The sequence below is a fragment of the Amphibalanus amphitrite genome, unplaced genomic scaffold (genome assembly GCF_019059575.1).
Source record: "Amphibalanus amphitrite isolate SeventyFive unplaced genomic scaffold, NRLGWU_Aamphi_draft 000290F_arrow, whole genome shotgun sequence".
In the NCBI taxonomy this organism is placed as follows: Eukaryota; Metazoa; Arthropoda; class Thecostraca; order Balanomorpha; family Balanidae; genus Amphibalanus; species Amphibalanus amphitrite.
In genome coordinates this window covers 497,190-513,818 of record NW_024881785.1, presented here as the reverse complement: position 1 = coordinate 513,818, position 16,629 = coordinate 497,190, and the positions used below count along the sequence as shown (strand labels likewise).

Below are 16,629 nucleotides of genomic sequence, written 5' to 3'. Positions count from 1 at the left end.
GCTTTCGTCCAGTGTTCGAGGGCCTCCAGCAGGTTGGTCTGACAAGACCTCTTAGATACAAAACCATGTTGTTGTTGGCTCAGGAGGTTGTTTCTCTCGAGATGAGCTGTCACACTCCTTTTAATCAACCTTTCCATCACTTTTCCAACTTGGCTGGTCAAGCTTACAGGTCTGTAGTTCCCTGGTTTATTTCTGTTACCTTTCTTATGGATTGGGACAATATTAGCATCCTTCCAATCTTGTGGTAATTGGCCTTCTTGAAGTGACTTTGTGAATAACTTGTAAAGAGGTCGAGTTAGCTGCTCTGCACACCTCTTCAACACAATGCTGGGGATACCATCAGGACCAGGTGCTTTTTGTTCACATAAGTTGACAAGTTCGTTTCTGATTGATTCAGTAGTCATCTCAATGTCTGTGATGGCTGCCTCAGGTTGCACGCGCTCCTCGAAGTCTGGTAGAGGAGTATCACCCTCTTTCACAAAAACAGATTTGAAGAAATCTTGCAGGGCTTCAGCCGTTTCTTGATCATTTGAGGTCAAGCATGTACCATTTTCAACTGCATGTATAGCTGGTTTGACCTTCTGCTGGCTCCTGATGTACTTGTATAATTGTTTTGGATTTTGCTTGCCTGTTCTGATCAATGCTGCTTCATAGTTGTGTCTGTGTTTCCTGATTTTACCAGTAGTGATATTACGCTGCCTGGTGTATTCTTTATAATCTTCACTTGACTTGGATATAGCATATTTTTTCCAGGCATCATGTTTGAGCTTCACCGCCTTGGTTAGATCCCTGTTCCACCAGGGCGCAGCCTTCTTGCTTGACTTTTTACTGTGCTTTGGAACTAGGGTTTCAAAACATTTGTTAATCCTTTCTTTGATGCAATGCCACATATCTTCTACTGTCATATCATTTAGCATATTCCAATCAACAATTTCTAGTGTTTCCCTGATCCCTGGGAAATTGGCTCTTGCAAAGTTCAGGCTTGCCTTACTTTTAATTGCCATTCTATCAGGTTTTTCTCCCAAGAAAAGGGTCCACGATAGGACAGCATGATCACTTTTCCCTAGTGGGTCCCCTATGTTGACCTCCTCAATCATCCCTTGCTCATCTGTAAATACCAAGTCAAGTCTGGATGGATCCTGTCCATCTCTGAAACGAGTAGGGTGACGCACATGCTGATAGAGGTAAAGATCTTGTATAGTGTCAAGAAACTTTGCTTCCTCTGAATCTTCACTTCCCTCAACTGTCTGACTTTCCCAATGTATCTGTCTGAAATTAAAGTCTCCCATGATCAATACGTTCCTGGCATTTACATTTGGCACTCTCTTCAGTAGGTTGTTCAATATTGTGTTGTCTTCTGGCGTATTACTTGGTGTCCTGTAACAAACTCCTACTAGTAGGCAGGCATGTTTGCCGATTCTGATTTTGCACCAAACACAGTCATCAATAGCGTCTTCGTTTAAATCATTGCATTCTTCAATCTTCCAGCAGTCCTTTACTAATATAACCACACCTCCTCCCAACCGACCTGCCTTCCTGTCCTTTCGCACCTGCTGGTATCCATTGATTTCAAAGTCATGCTTTTGCCAAACTTCAGTGATACCCATCACATCTGGTTTTTCCTTGTCTAACCTGCCTCTTAATTCACTAAGCTTATTGCTCAAACAGTTTGCATTTGTATACAAGCAACTCATTTGACAAGTTGAACCTACTTGCCTAGTGTCTGGGGACGACCTTCCCCCGAAAGATCCTGTAGTTCTCCCTTCCTTTTCTGGTCAATTCCTCCCTCAGCCTTTTTTGTTCTTCCCGTTCTTCTGGTGATAGATCATGTGTCAGGTACACATTGCTAAACCCAACATCCTTCAAGTCCCATCTTCTCTTCATCAGTGAATCGACATCCTCTTTGTTTTTAAGGCTGACAAGAAGAAGTCGAGGCTTGGGTTCTTCCTCCCCATCTTCCTGCGTCCTTTTCTTTCCGAGTCTGAAGATCTTGTTTACCTTGACTTCTTCCCTTTCCCCGAGCAGTGCACTCACGATGTTGTCAAAGCTGTCTAAATCATACTTCTTCCGGCTCTCCGGATCACTTGCCCTGCTTTCAGGTATGTTGTGAATGATGATGTTGGATTCTCTTTGAGCTTTATCATCCTTTTTTTCCATAAGTCTCCTTAACTCATTTGTGCTCTTTGCCATTTCTGTCTGTAGTTTTGGTAGAGTTTGCACTACTTCTGTGCTTTCTTTGATTGACTTCTTCATTTCAGCTTCCTGGGCTTGTATTTTCTCTGTGATGGTTTTCTCGAGCCTGGCCAGCTGTCCCTGGACCCGAACTCCTTCATCACCTGCAGGCTGCTTTTTTTCAAGAGCAGATATACATGACAAAATGTTTTGCTCTGCTTTTTCAATCCTACTCTCAAGCTGTTTTCCCATTTTTGGCATTCCCACGAAATTGGGCTTGCAGCCCGAGCAAACCCAGATAAAATCGTATTTGTATTTGTTCAAAGCCCTGAATGCCTCGATCGTCAGCCCCTGGCATTTGGGGTGAAACCACTCTTCACACATATCACAGCTAACTGAGTCATCTTGGTCTGAAATAGATAAGCCACATGCTTTCTTACCTCCTTTGCATGTGTATGCTGTCTTTACCTTTTTCATCGAACCCGGCGTTTCACCTTCTTCTCCCCCACGCTCCTTTGGATCTCTTGTATCTCCAGCGTTGTGTTTTTCTTGGTCCATTCCTGGCGCAGCGCCAGCGGGCGCCGCTTTTGTCTTGTTTTTCACACCACTTGACATCTAAATCAAAAGTAAGTCCTTCTTACTTTTTAGGTTGCTTTATTTTTTAATTGTCTTCTTTCCACTAATTGCTTAGTTAATTTTCCTCTGAGTTGTATCTTTCAAGTTCTCAAGCTTTCAAACCACTACCTCTAGGGCTGCAAGAGGGCATGGGGCAATTGTGGCGCAGGTCCTATCAGGTCAAGGACAGGTGAGGAATGAATGAGATCCAGCAAGTCATCCGTCACATCGACCCGGAGGTGCCGCGAAAGATAATAGCGGGCTGCCAGCACGCAAGTGCCTGGCGGCCAATCGACGTGTGCTATCGCAAGTCCACTATGCCGAGCGTGATCACAGCAAAATAAAGGCACGGTAACGCGATTTTCGTTGTTTTCGCTTGGCAAGTTTTAGCACAACTGTTCAAATTTTGTCCAGTTTCATACTGACTACCCGTTAGTTACATAATACACTAATGGTGGGTTGAAACTACGTGTATTTCTGTTTTCGGTCCTGGACCAAATGTCGTCATATGCGTCAAATACTAGGCGGACTAGAAACAGGTATGGTGGATAATGTGCTGCTTCTACCAAAACTAGTCCATCGATATTAAATTTGGCCTAAAAAAGTGAACATAAATAAATTGACCTCAGTTTACGCTCAAGCGAGGGTGAAAAGGTTATGTTGCATACAACTGAAGCCCCGTCGTTAAAAAGCACACCGTTTGGATGTGTTGATATGCGTACGCCCGAAGCAAGTAAGATAAGTTCGTCGACCGATCCCAGTTTGTTGGGACGCGATTCCGGCTGCGGCCTCCCGCTCATCTGCCGTCCTGAGCAGAAGGCTCCGGTGAGCTCTACCAGAGCCGAGACCTTGACAGGCCCCGGCCAACGCCGCCGCAAAAAGTGAAAGTCGCAGCATGTCTCTGATGTTCGGCTGGTCCCTGGCTGACCCCTGGCTGCCGGACGTCGCCTGCGGGCTCCGGCAGTGACCTGACCGCTGCCGGCGACCCCCGCCAGATCGTCGAACCGGCCCCTGCCCCCCGCCCCGACGGGATCGGCGGCGACCGCCGCTGAGTGCCGCGCTGCAGCCGGCCGCAGCGCGCTTGCGCGAACCCTATTTAAGCCGGCCGCGAGCTAACTCGGCCTAGTCTTGCAGCAAACATGCAGCTGGCTGCGGCTCTGGTGGTTCTCCTGGCCGTCTCGGGTGAGTCGATCGGATGGGAGGGCGCCCCTGATCGATGGGGAACGCGCGCCCTGACCTGACCTCCAATAGCTGCCAATAAAATCAAAATAAACCAGAGATCTATAAATAATGTCAAATCAATTTGTGATACCATTGGTGCTTTGTGGATAGAAAAAAATAAAAATATGATTTGACTTGGAATAGTAAAAATCTTACATCTATTCACATTGTGGCCCATGTCAATTACTTACATCCGTAACCTATGTAGCACTTGCGCAAGGAGCATGATAAATTCATATAGTTTTTTTGTAACCGAATCTCCTTGAAATCAGCAATGAAGATAAGAAGTAAGCGTGTATATTGTGTTTCTGATTATTCGTTACATTATGCGATAAGTGATGAATTTTCGGTCCCGGAGCTTCGTCTGGTCTAATATTGCATGTTTTTAGTACAAATTTGTTTTTGTGCCTCAATAAAAAAAGTCAAAAAGGCACCGCAGATAGGTATAGAAGACGACGAGAGAAATCACTGCAGTATGCGCAACAACCTTATTCATACCGGAGGCTGTTGCGTTTAAATAGCAGCGGTAACTAAATAAGCCTTCTGTTGCAGCCAACGGCCTCCGTGTGAAACGGCAAGACGCCGAGGCCACCGAAGATGAGGCGGTCCAGGCCATCTGCCTGGGCAAGGGGCCCGGCGAATGGTTCCGCCTGAACGCCGGTAGCGCCTCGTGCAATGTGGTCGTGCAGTGCACCTCTGCGGTAAGTGATCTCCTTGCCATAATGAGTGTATCGTAGTGAATATGCCGAAGCTTGTTTAATGAACGCTTGAAATGCCGACCGGTGTCAGAAACATGCATTTCTTCTAGATCACCGATTTCTGATTTTATAAATAAGATTGTTTACCGAAGAGCTGACACAAGTGTAAAATTATTATTTAATACAAAATAATAGTTACTGGATCACGAAAAAAAACTTTCAAATTGATCATCCTTGCGTATTCCTTCACATAGAAAGGTTACTATGAGGACGTTTGAATTTGTCGCTTGGTAGAAATTTATTGTTTCAAGAATTATAGTGCACGGCAAAAAGTATTGAATATCTCAAGCAACTGCCATTCACGATATAATAATAAGAGCAATTGCCAACTAAAGCGTAACACCGGCATTATTAAAACTAAAAAAGTCAGTTATTTTCCGGAGAACGAAAATTCGACAAAATAGGAAATAGGTAGCCAAATTAAGCCCGGGTTGGTGAAGGGAAAAAGAAAAACGTCTACCAACAATCGTATAGATATGTTGAAGCAAAATCAGCTAATCGTTAAAATCATCTGCCTAATATTCCCAAGCATTCCAATTTTTGTCCGTCACCGAAAGCTCGGTTTCATTGTTGTTGCCGAACGGCAGTGAGTAGCAACATTTCTTTATTAGGAATAGCCTCTCAGCTGTTGCAACCTCCTCGAGACCCGAGCACTGCACAGTAAGGTGCGCCGGTGCAACGTTGCTCAATTGACATTAGATAACTCAAGGTCATCCACGGCCAATGGAAAGTGACCTGTCTCGGCTTGGCCACAGAGAAAATGCTGTGCGGTATGGAGTCTTACGTTGCAAAAAAAAAATCACCCTTGATGTCGGCGCTAAGCTTACGCGGTCATGACAAGTCGCCATGCTTAGCTGCACCCAGAACTTCAGGAACAGGAAAGCCCGAATTCCGTGGATAGCGGTATCGTTTGCAAAATTTAAGATGTATGTGTTTTAAACTCAGTGTTTGCGAACGACAGCTCATAACAAAAAGTTGAATGATTCAGCAGACCTTGATGGATGCAGAAAACACCAAGTCATATCAAACAGCGGTAAAATGATGAAGGTTTTCGGTACCTAGCTACTCAGCTACAGCTTTGTTCCGGCTAACTAGTGAGTTGAAGAGTTCAACCATAAATCAGAGGAGGGCTTTAAATTTGCCCTTCTCTCATCTCTGTCCGTAAAGCCAAACATAAACACGTCTAAAATGACAAAAGTCCCGTCAGCAAACAATTCCTCTGTCATCCGACTGACCCATCTCTCTCCATTTACAGGGTCTCCAGCAGATCAAGTGCCCGCACGGGTTGGCGTTCGACCTGAACAAGCAGGCGTGCGACTGGAAGGACACCGTGAGCGACTGCGACCAGACGCAGCGGCCCAAGCTGGTGCTGCCGCGCATCAACACCGACGAGCCACTGTGCGCCACCCAGGACGAGCTCGCCTGCGGAGACAGCACCTGCATCGCACGCAGCCTCTTCTGCGACGGCAAGCCCGACTGCGCCGACTCGTCGGACGAGAACATCTGCGGTACGTATTGCAGCAGCTCTGAGCCAAAGAAAGTGCGTCCTAGTTATCATGTATGCCCTAACGCAATTCGAAACTATTTCACATACTATTTGGTGCATAAAATTGAAACCTGAGCGTGGCTTCAATAGGCTAACATTCCTGCTCTCTTGACCCAGACTTGACGTGTACCGTTCGTCCGCAGATGCCGAGAGCGATCCGAACCGGGCGCCGCCGTGCGACCCGGCCCAGTGCCAGCTGCCCTCATGCTTCTGCTCCGAGACCGGCAACCAGATCCCGGGCGGCCTGGCACCTGAACAGGTGCCTCAGATGATCATGATCACCTTCAACGGCGCCATCAACAACAACAACATTGACCTGTTCGACGACCTCTTCAGTCCGTCGCGCCTCAACCCGAACGGCTGCCCGATGAAGGGAACATTCTTCGTCTCTCACAAGTACACCAACTACACGGCCGTGCAGGATCTGCACAACCGCGGCCACGAGATCGGCGTGTTCTCCATCACGCAGAACGACACGGCCAACTACTGGACCAACGCCAGCACGGAGGAGTGGGCGCGTGAGATGGCTGGACAGCGCTACATCATCGAGCAGTTCGCCGGCATCGCGGACAACTCCGTGGTCGGCATGCGCACTCCGTACCTGCGCGTCGGAGGCAACAACCAGTTCTCCATGATGGACGACCAGACGTTCCTGTACGACTCGACCATCACTGCGCCGCTGGGGGACCTGCCGATCTGGCCGTACACGCTGCTCAACAAGATGCCGCACCCGTGCCACGGGAATGCGCAGAAGTGCCCCACGCGTGCCTTCCCCGTCTGGGAAATGGTCATGAACGAATTAGATCGTCGCGAAGATCCTCGCATTGACGACAACCTTCCTGGGTGCGCTCAGGTCGATTCCTGCTCCAACATCCTGAACGGTGAGCAGTTCTACAACTTCCTCAACCACAACTTCGATCGCCACTATCTGACCAACCGCGCCCCGCTCAGTCTCAACTTCCACTCAGCCTGGCTGAAGAAGGGCGACTTCCTCGACTATCTCCTCAGGTGGATCGAGGATATCCAGATCAGTGTCACCGACGTCTACTTTGTGACCATGACCCAGGTCATCGAGTGGATGCAGGAGCCGCTGGATGTCCAGCAGACCAAGACGTTCGCCAGCTGGCTGACCAAGTGCGACGAGTCCACCGGCTTCGAGTGCACCAAGCCCGGCGGCTCCAACTGCGCGCTGCACACGGACGGCGTCGCTGGCACTTTCAACATGCAGACCTGCAAGAGGTGCCCACCGAACTTCCCCTGGCTGAATGACCCGAGTGGCAAAGGCTACTTCTAGATAGTCTTTTTGTCTCATTTCGACGGCGCCAGCATAACCCGCTCGGTCCGTAAAATGTCATTGTTTCAAGTATTTCTAGCAACCACGCAGCGCGCAAAGCGTACCTAAGTGTCTCCATGCCCGATGTGGTCTCATAACCAAACTCAATTCGCATTTCACACACCATTCAGTTAAAAGATCGCCTAATCAACAGGTGGTGCGACTATCTATACGCCAATGGAACATTCTTGAGTTCAGGCTGGCGCCTAGGGTGTCCAATATGACAGGGACCATAATGCATGATGGGAAGACGCAACCAAATCAGTGCTGCGATATATTGCCACATCTTGTTGATTCATTGTTGCCGAGTACAAATGCACGATACGAGGTCGTGTTTTGCATTTTGGCAGCGGTATGGTGCGACATAACATTGCTGTGATTGGAATGGTGACTGTGCTGATGCTACAATCACGCCATGTGTAGTTGGAGTGATCGACTGTAGGACGAACAATACAGGGCAGGCCGTACTGCCGTCATTTTCACTGAAACCGCCGTTTAAGACGGACAATAATGGTAAAAGCTCAATGGCACGCATGACGCAACCGTATCTACGATAAAAGCACCAAAGCGACGAACCTCAAAGAAACGAGACACATTTTCCATAGTTTTGGAAAGGCACAAAGCCAACGTAGCTTTTCGTCTATCGCCATAAACCACGACCAGCACTGCACAGGGTATCCTCCTCACACGACCAGCTCACCTTCAGCTTCAGAGTGAGGCAATGGGGAGGGGCTGGAGCCAGCCGAATGTTGGAGCACCCACACCGCACGGTTCCAAAGGCAGTTTAGAGAGTAGGTGTCCTTACGGCGACTGACGTCATAGCCATTGTATTGGACCGGATAATCAGACTTGCCCCAGCCGTCTGGCTATTTACATTTCTAGTTTTCATCAGCCAGTCATCTACACAAAATGCGGTGTTTTGGACAATGACATTAGTCGTGAGTGGCACCCTAGTTAGCAATAGGCGAATAAAATCATCCTGATCGGATGAACGACAATGTATTCCCCAAAAATACTAATTAGGAGTCCCTTTCACCACTGCACCAGCAAGGTGGACGGGACGACCAGTATGAACAACGCATAACAATAAACAGTCTTTTCTTGTCGGGTGCTCTGCTGATAGGACGAGTCGTCGGGTTGCTTTCACTGGCCATGGTCACGGGGACGTGGCCGTGGATAAAAACGTTATGTCGCAGATAGATGCCTTCTGCGGCTGGAATAACCGGCCTGCGTCCCGCCCACTAACGGTATCGGCAGCTCAGCGAGATCTGTTGGAGATGCGCGGTCACAAGGTACCTGGTACATCCATTAAAAATAGCTAGAAGTTTGTAAATGTGGCGTTAGAGGCAAAAGCTGAAGTGCACATCAAATAAGCCAAATAAGTCACATCAAATAAGGTATATAGGGCCTTGAAATAAGCGATCGATATCAGAGTTATCATAGTTATAGCTAGAGGTAGTTACAATGAGTCATATGCTATGCATGCTATCATCACTGACTATTTTGAACATTTCCAGAATCATCTCAACTCAGTAGCGGCGGAACACCAATTAAGGGGGGGGGGGGCTGCCAACTTTTGGCCCCATTCTTTCCATGCAACGCCCATAGGGCTAATGTTAAAACGCCAAAATCAAACGGGGGAACGGTGCCCCGGTGCCCTCCCGTTCCGCCGCCTATATCCCAACTTACATAGTATAACTTTACTTATAACTTTCTCGGGACATGTCGATAAAATTAGTCCAGACCAGAGAAGGAGCTCTAAGTTTATCTGGCTCTCGCTAGAATGTTCTCCGGGAAGCTCAAAAGTCCCAAAGCACCAGGGTTTTGTCTCTGAAGTCCTCACACTCAACAAACAGAACCACTGATCCTTGAGGCCGGATGGCAGCCTAAGAGGATCATGGCATTTTCTAGGAAAGTGGAACAAAGCGCCTTGTGCTCTTTCTTGAACAGATAAATCTGACCAGGCATCCATGGTAGTACCATCTTGTGTCAGTGTACAAAAGGTCCACTCTCCTGCACCGTCATGGAGATAAGATGAAGCGGGAGAGACAGCGGAAGGCGGAGGCTACAACACCGCATTTTTTATAGAAATTTTGTCCGAATGGATGAATGGGTGACTATGGGCCCGGGTGTCCCGCTAAGCAGTGCTTGTTACGAATGACACCACGGACCCACCTTGCCCGCGCCCGGCTCACCGGTGATAATTTGGATAGAAAGTTTAACGTGCCGCAGGTAGGTATATAGGTATATGGCGACACGGTCATCCCGGGTCTAGCGTGGCTCTCTCTCGCCAGTTGCCAGTTGGCTTAATATAGGAACGCGGGTCAAACGACGTGGAGCTTCCCGGCCGCAAACTCGCTGCCACCGAGTTATGAGACGGACGCCTTATCCACTAGGCCACGGGGAGGATTTGAATCCCAAAGACGCCAAGCTAAACTAATTTAGGTCCACTCCGTCTAAGCGTGCTGGAGTAATTCGCGAAAGACAGGTTGGCATCACCCCTCCGGCCCTTCGTGCCGGCGGCGAGCATTCATTCCTTTGACAAGCTGCTTTTGCCATGACTTTTTCATAGGAGCAGTGTTTTATGAAAGATAACTGATAACGACTAGCTTCTCCAGAGATTTGTGCAAAGGAGGTCAGGGTAAATGAGCATTGAACAGGTTTAGGACACATGAAATCCTGTTCATGTTTCAGGTTTCAAGATAATGAAAAAACACTCATGAGTAAGGGAGAGTGGGGAAAGATGCCCAGGGTTTAACTATGTCAGATTTTATTCGAAAATGACGATCGGAAAGCAAAAACTTGGAGTTTCAACGGAAGCCGACATCATTTTTCTCCAAAAATATCACACTTTCGTGCCTGAAATATGATAACTTTTTTTGCTATTAAGCATTTCCCTGAAGAAGTGAAAGGGGGCATCTTACCCCACAGGGTGGGAAAGACGCCCCCTGGCGTTGGGTAAGATGCCCCCTGCACTATAAGTGACATAAATGGGCACGTGAATCGCGTGAACGAATCAGCAGTCCCTTCGAGCCTGCAGTAGACACCAAACGTCATCGTAAGGGCCCTAAAAAGTAGTCGTAAGGGGCTTCAGAGGTCATCGTTAGGGCCATCATAGTCCAGCGCGGCCAAGCAAGCCTCCGTGGTGGCGTTCGGAGACCACTGTGGGGCCCTTATAGGTCTTCATGATGCTTGAGGGCCCTCAAGCCCATCGTGGGGATCTCAGATGCCAGCACGGCCCGTGGAGCCAACGTGGGAGCCCTCAAAGGATGTCGTGAGGGGCCCTGGAGCCAATAATGGGGCCCACAGAGGCCGTCGCGAGGGCTCTCAGAGTCAGATGCCGCCCAAAAAGTCGCTGTATGGGCCGAGAGACCGGCATGGGGAGCACCCGACCGTACTGGACTCTCAATAGTCCCAGATCGGCTTTTGTCTCTAATCACAAGTATGTAATAAATGATTTGATGGGATGCTTGAAGGACAGCCTACGAATTTAGGGGGGCGTCTTTCCCCATCAGGACAGGGGGCATCTTACCCAGAGGTACCGAAGTAACATTAAATCAGTACAATTTGTTAGCCATAAAACTACACCCTGAAACAAACTGTTTGGGACACAGTACACGCATTTTAATGTATCACGACTATAGCAAGGGACGCAAAAATTATCTACCTTCTTTGATATTTACAATGTTTTGACAGCAAAATATTTTTTGAAAGCAGCAAATAAAAAACATGCAATCGCCAGCCAGCCGTTGCCCAACTGAGCTTCGCAAATTTTTGTGCAGTTAACAAGGCAGGCTTCCGCTTTACGCTAAGAACATTAATTTCCAGGTTCGATTCTTTGTTTCGCCGCTAGAGGGGGTGGGGCGTCTTTCCCACCCTGGGCATCTTACCCCACTCTCCCCTAACTTATCAGATCGCTTACATTTGTTGCATTACATTTAGTGTGCATATATTTTCTCGGTTAAATAGATGGGACCAAGGTTCCGACTCGCTGTCTGTTTCCACCAGTTTCAGTAAAAATAATGACCTCGCACAAAACAAACCAAAACATAGTCCACAGATGCCGCCGAATGGCGCATCACCTCACAATATCTAACGGGCAGGCCACTTTATTGCAGCACCGATGACCCTGAATGGCTGCTTACTCCGCTCGACTTCACCGGCCGGTCGGACTGCCCCTCTCCCCGGGCCCGGCAGACACCGGGTCACCTCGGCTCTTCCCCCGTGGCGCCATTTCACCGGCGCGCCAGCTGCAACCGGCGGCGCCCAAGGTCGGCCACCGGTCGACCCTTCTGCGCCCCCACCGAGCACCGACCGCAGCTCTTCATGGCCGCACAGCTGAGACGCAGTGCAGCGTTGGACAAGTACTCGAGGTGCATCGTGTCACCGACAACGGTATCGTCCCGCTGTCCAGTAACCCGCCTCAGCGACCGGTGGGGTTGGAAGAGCAGGCCCATCGCGGACGCGACGCCTCGAGCGAGGAGGAAGACCAGTTTCACGCCTCCTCGAGCCGCGGTATGAACGCAGCGGCAGCGGGCAAGGTTACTGGGCCGACCGGGTCCGCTGGTCCGGTCAGTGACCCAATACCGACCCGAGGGAAGGGGGAGACACGCGCCGTCCTCCGGAGGGAGCCGGATCGACATACACTGTTCCGCTAGATAGGACATGTCAAGGACATTCGATAAAGCAACAGCCGGTCCATAGGCGAGTGTCCAAGGAAGGAACAGCTGATGTAATCGTGGGGTACAATACGCGCTCAGCTCTTCGAAAATAGCACCACCGTTGGCGTTGTCACTTGTCCGTTGGGGCGTCAGCTTGTACCGACAGTAGATATATACCTACTTACGTCCATCACCTCGATTCACCTGCAACTCCAAATTGAGATGCGCAAAAGCAACGGACAATCGTGACATATAATTGCTTCTGGCATCGAGTTCAGATCTTTTCAAAAGGCGAATCAATCAGACTGCGTAAATTTGCTCTAGGCATATGTACAGGCTTAAGTAATGTGAAAGTCCAATGCCATCACTCCTCGGCGTTCCACGCAGTCACTTGCCCCTGGTGAGGAACGCGCTTCATTGAATAAATAGCTCAGGCCAGAAACAATCACAGGCTCTTAGACATCCGGTCTATCGACGGTAGCAAGGGCTCATATGTCTCTGCATGACAGTCATTGGACTGGATATCCTGTCTTTCAATGAGACAGGTATGGCCTTGACGTCTTCCAGAATAATCGCGCAGCGTGTCAGTTGGAGCTGAGAACGGCAGCCTTCTCCAGCAGACCATGGTTGGGAAACACAGACGATCCATTGTTTCAATACATGGGATATAACAATGACGCAAGATTGAAAACCAATGCATTGGAGTGACGTTTGGTTGATCCCTCCATCCTGAGTGAAAAAGCATGCTTAACAGACTGACTGCCTCAAGTGATAAAAATTAAAAGAAACTCCCCAGCCGCACCATTGAAATGCAAGCACTTGCCGCAAGCCCACCGACATCGTGTCATCCATTATGCTCACATACATTAAACTAACTGTCGCCCTTTCGCAAAAGTTAGAAAGCGCAAGCCCCACTTCGGTCATGACTAGTTATTTGCTCTTTACAGAAGATGACCGGCAGTCAGTTCCATTTGCCCTGTAAAAGGCCAGAGGAAGTCGCCTAGAAAGTCTGATCGTGTCCGTGGTCAGTTGTTGCAATGGTCAGTTATTGTTGCTGCAGCGGTCAGTTGCAATGACCCCGTAAAAGGTCAGAAAAGTCGCCAAAAAAAGTCTGGTCGCATCCGTGACTGATATGGGAGCAAGTTAAGATTGTCTAAATCTATCGTGCATCACTGTATACTGTATAAAGTATGCGGGCTTGGAGCTTCACGTGTGTCACGTGTGTCAGCTGTCAGGTGTGCGAAATTTCGCACCAACCACGCATCGATTTTGAATGCTGAGACAGCTGATAACGAACACACCAATTCCAAATAAAATCGGCTAATTTACACAAGAATAAACCAACATGAGCGGGTTAAACTGTACGACTCGATCACTTGTAATAGTGTTCCACGGGACGATTCTGATAAAATATTCACACACAAACAAAATTCAGGAAAGAACGTACCAGGGGCATTCGGCCCATCGCATTATTCAAGAAGCTACATGTATTGCACGCCTTTCCCAAGGATAACTGTACTTCATCAGCCTTATGATCTTCAAGGAGATTCTCGTTTCGTCGTTCAACCTTCCGGGCAGCAGCGTCCGGTAATTGACGAACTCGCGTGCTATCAGAACTGGTTTGGCGGCCGGGTGCGTCTCGTTACTCAATGGCGGCCCGGTGCCGACACCTCCTTCCCGAGTTTCACCAGCCGGAGCGCCCACACGCTCACAATAGCCGGTCCGCCTTGACGGGAGGCTGGGGAGCCTGCCGGCGACGGGGGGCTCGCCGCGTGCTCTCTCATCTGTCCGGGCGTGGTCAAACGGGCCTCGGCTGGTGGACACGGGCAGATCAGTAGATACGAAACACTTAGGTATTGCAGGAAGAAGCGAGCCAGCGCATCGGCAGCTCATGGAAGATGGTAATCACAGGAAATCGGAAGCTTTATCACTGTGCAATGCCAACGATAATTAAGAGAAACATCAACATAGGCGGTGGAGTCACTCAAGGCCAGCCAAGGCGGAAATACTCGTAATAATAAAAAACAAATATTAAAATAATACATATCAATGAACGCTTTGTTCAGTGGGAATTAAAGAACTGTATAAGCAGCCTATTCTCCAATCTGCATATTGGGCAGCAGTGACGTGGAACAGTAGAAGTGATCTGAATGGCTCTGGTTCCAGCTCCGGTTTTAACCCTCGCCGGACCTATTGGTTTTCTACATACGCGCCGGCCGAGGGGGGGGCGGGTACGACCCCCCCCCCTCGCCGTTTCGCCCCTGGTGGAGCTAGCGCGTCGCGGAAAAAACGAGCGTGTGCGCCGTTACGAGACGCAGAGATTGGTACCCGATTTTAAGGTCCTAGGTCAACCGGTGACCTCTGAGGTCAGGTCAAGTGCCCAAAGGTACGGCTCAGTTTTTGGTGAATAACTTCGCAAAAAACGGCCGCAGAGCGCCGATTTTGGCAGCATCGTGTTCGTCTCGCTCAGGCGCGTCGAATGATATACTTTTTGTCCGGGTCAGGTCAACTTGGGGTGTTGACCTCAGGTCAAGGTCAGGTCAGCACCCCCAGGTCACGAAGTTGGTCGAAAGAGGTCATGTCGCATATCATTCGATTCGGCAGGTCTTCCTGAGTCCATTGGTGGCTTTCCCGACTCGCTAGCTCAATTTGATCAAGAGTTATTGACGAAAAACTAATATGACCTTGATGACGTCATAAATGACGTCACGCAAGGTCAACATTGCAAAAGTGACGCATCTAACCTTGCAAGGAGTGCATCAAATCACGATTCTGTGTGCTTGAGATAGTTGGAGATCGTTCCCGGCGCCAGAATAGCAGTTTTCATTTTTCCCCATTGACTTATAATGGTGAGGTCACGAAAATGACCTGACCTCATATGACCTTTAGGAAAAATCCGAGATATACAAGTTGTGGGACTCATAATGGATACTAGATCCTGCAAGTTTCATTTCCCTGTGACATCTCCTCTGGCAGTGAGGGCGTTGCGAAGTTGCGACATCTGAAGACCGTGCAGAGGTTCACTTATGACGTCATAGGTCAGTGACCTGACCTGACCCAAAAATGCGGTTGGTGTCAAAAGATCCGGCTTGGATCAAAGGTCAGGTATGCCAAGTTTCAGCTCTCTATCGCCAGCGTGTTCGGAGCTATCGCGAAAAAACCCTATGGGGGGGCGGCACCCGCCCCCCCCCCTCGGCCGGCGAGGGTTAAGCTGAGTGACACGGTGGCTCCCGCTGAACAGCTTCGTGCAGAGAAGGAGGCCGAGCGATGCGGTTGTCACAAACTGAAGCGAATCTTGTAAACTAAATAATGTTTTACACAATGCATCGAACAGAAACTGCCTCATTTTCGACGGTTTCGGCTTCAGAAAACATTTAACTAATGCCCTGCTTCGCCTTCAGCCTCGAAAAAAAGTGCGAGTACCTGTTCCAGTTCCTGCTGTATCAGCACTGCTGGACAGTGTTCTGAGAAATGCATGTGTCCGCATTAGAGTTGATTTATACGCACAGCAGCTCACTGTTTTTGAATTCTTTTGAAAGAAATGCGATGATGCTACTACGCTTGTCCCTTGTAACATCATATAAAACATAAGAAACCGAAAGTCATCCATTATATCCCGCGAGTTGTTGGGGGGGGGAGGGGCGTTAAACGCCCCCACTTTTTTCGCCGGGCCATAGCATAAAAACGGCGCGCCGCAGGCACGCCAAATTTTGGGTAGGGGAGAGTGGGGTAAGATGCCCAGGGTGGGAAAGACGCCCCACCCCCTCTAGCGGCGAAACAAAGAATCGGACCTGGAAATTAATGTTCTTAGCGTAAAGCGGAAGCCTGCCTTGTTAACTGCACAAAAAATTGCGAAGCTCAGTTGGGCAACGGCTGGCTGATGATTGCATGTTTTTTATTTGCTGCTTTCAAAAAATATTTTGGTGTCAAAACATTGTAAATATCAAAGAAGGTAAATAATTTTTGCGTCCCTTGCTATAGTCGTGATACATTAGCATGCGTGTACTGTGTCCCAAACAGTTTGTTTCAGGGTGTAGTTTTATGGCTAACAAATTGTACTGATTTAATGTTACTTCGGTACCTTGGGGTAAGATGCCCCCTGTCCTGATGGGGAAAGACGCCCCCCTAAATCCGTAGGCTGTCCTTCAAACAGCCCGTCAAATCATTTATTACATACTTGTGATGTAGACAAAAGCCGATCTGGGACTATTGAGAATCCAGTACGGTCGGGTGCTCACCATGCCGGTCTCTCGGCCCACATAGCGACTTTTTGGGCCGCATCTGACTCTGAGAGCCCTCACGACGGCCTCTGTGGGCCCCATT

At 48.9% G+C, this 16,629-nt stretch overlaps 1 protein-coding gene across 1 annotated transcript; it reads left to right on the top strand.

Annotated features, from left to right (window-relative positions):
• The first annotated feature begins 3,311 nt into the window (after positions 1-3,311).
• LOC122387582 (chitin deacetylase 1-like) lies at positions 3,312-8,133 on the top strand. Its single transcript, XM_043377921.1, has 4 exons — positions 3,312-3,969; positions 4,561-4,709; positions 6,022-6,274; positions 6,456-8,133. Exons 1-4 carry the CDS (start codon positions 3,927-3,929, stop codon positions 7,604-7,606), a joined length of 1,596 nt encoding a protein of 531 aa, XP_043233856.1. The 5' UTR covers positions 3,312-3,926; the 3' UTR covers positions 7,607-8,133.
• Positions 8,134-16,629: the final 8,496 nt, after the last annotated feature.

Coding starts and splice junctions, on each gene's coding strand:
- LOC122387582 (XM_043377921.1), top strand. CDS start 3,927: ATGCAGCTGGCTGCGGCTCTGGTGGTTCTCCTGGCCGTCTCGG. Junction 3,970..4,560: donor GGTTCTCCTGGCCGTCTCGG/GTGAGTCGATCG, acceptor CTTCTGTTGCAG/CCAACGGCCTCCGTGTGAAA. Junction 6,275..6,455: donor GTCGGACGAGAACATCTGCG/GTACGTATTGCA, acceptor GTTCGTCCGCAG/ATGCCGAGAGCGATCCGAAC.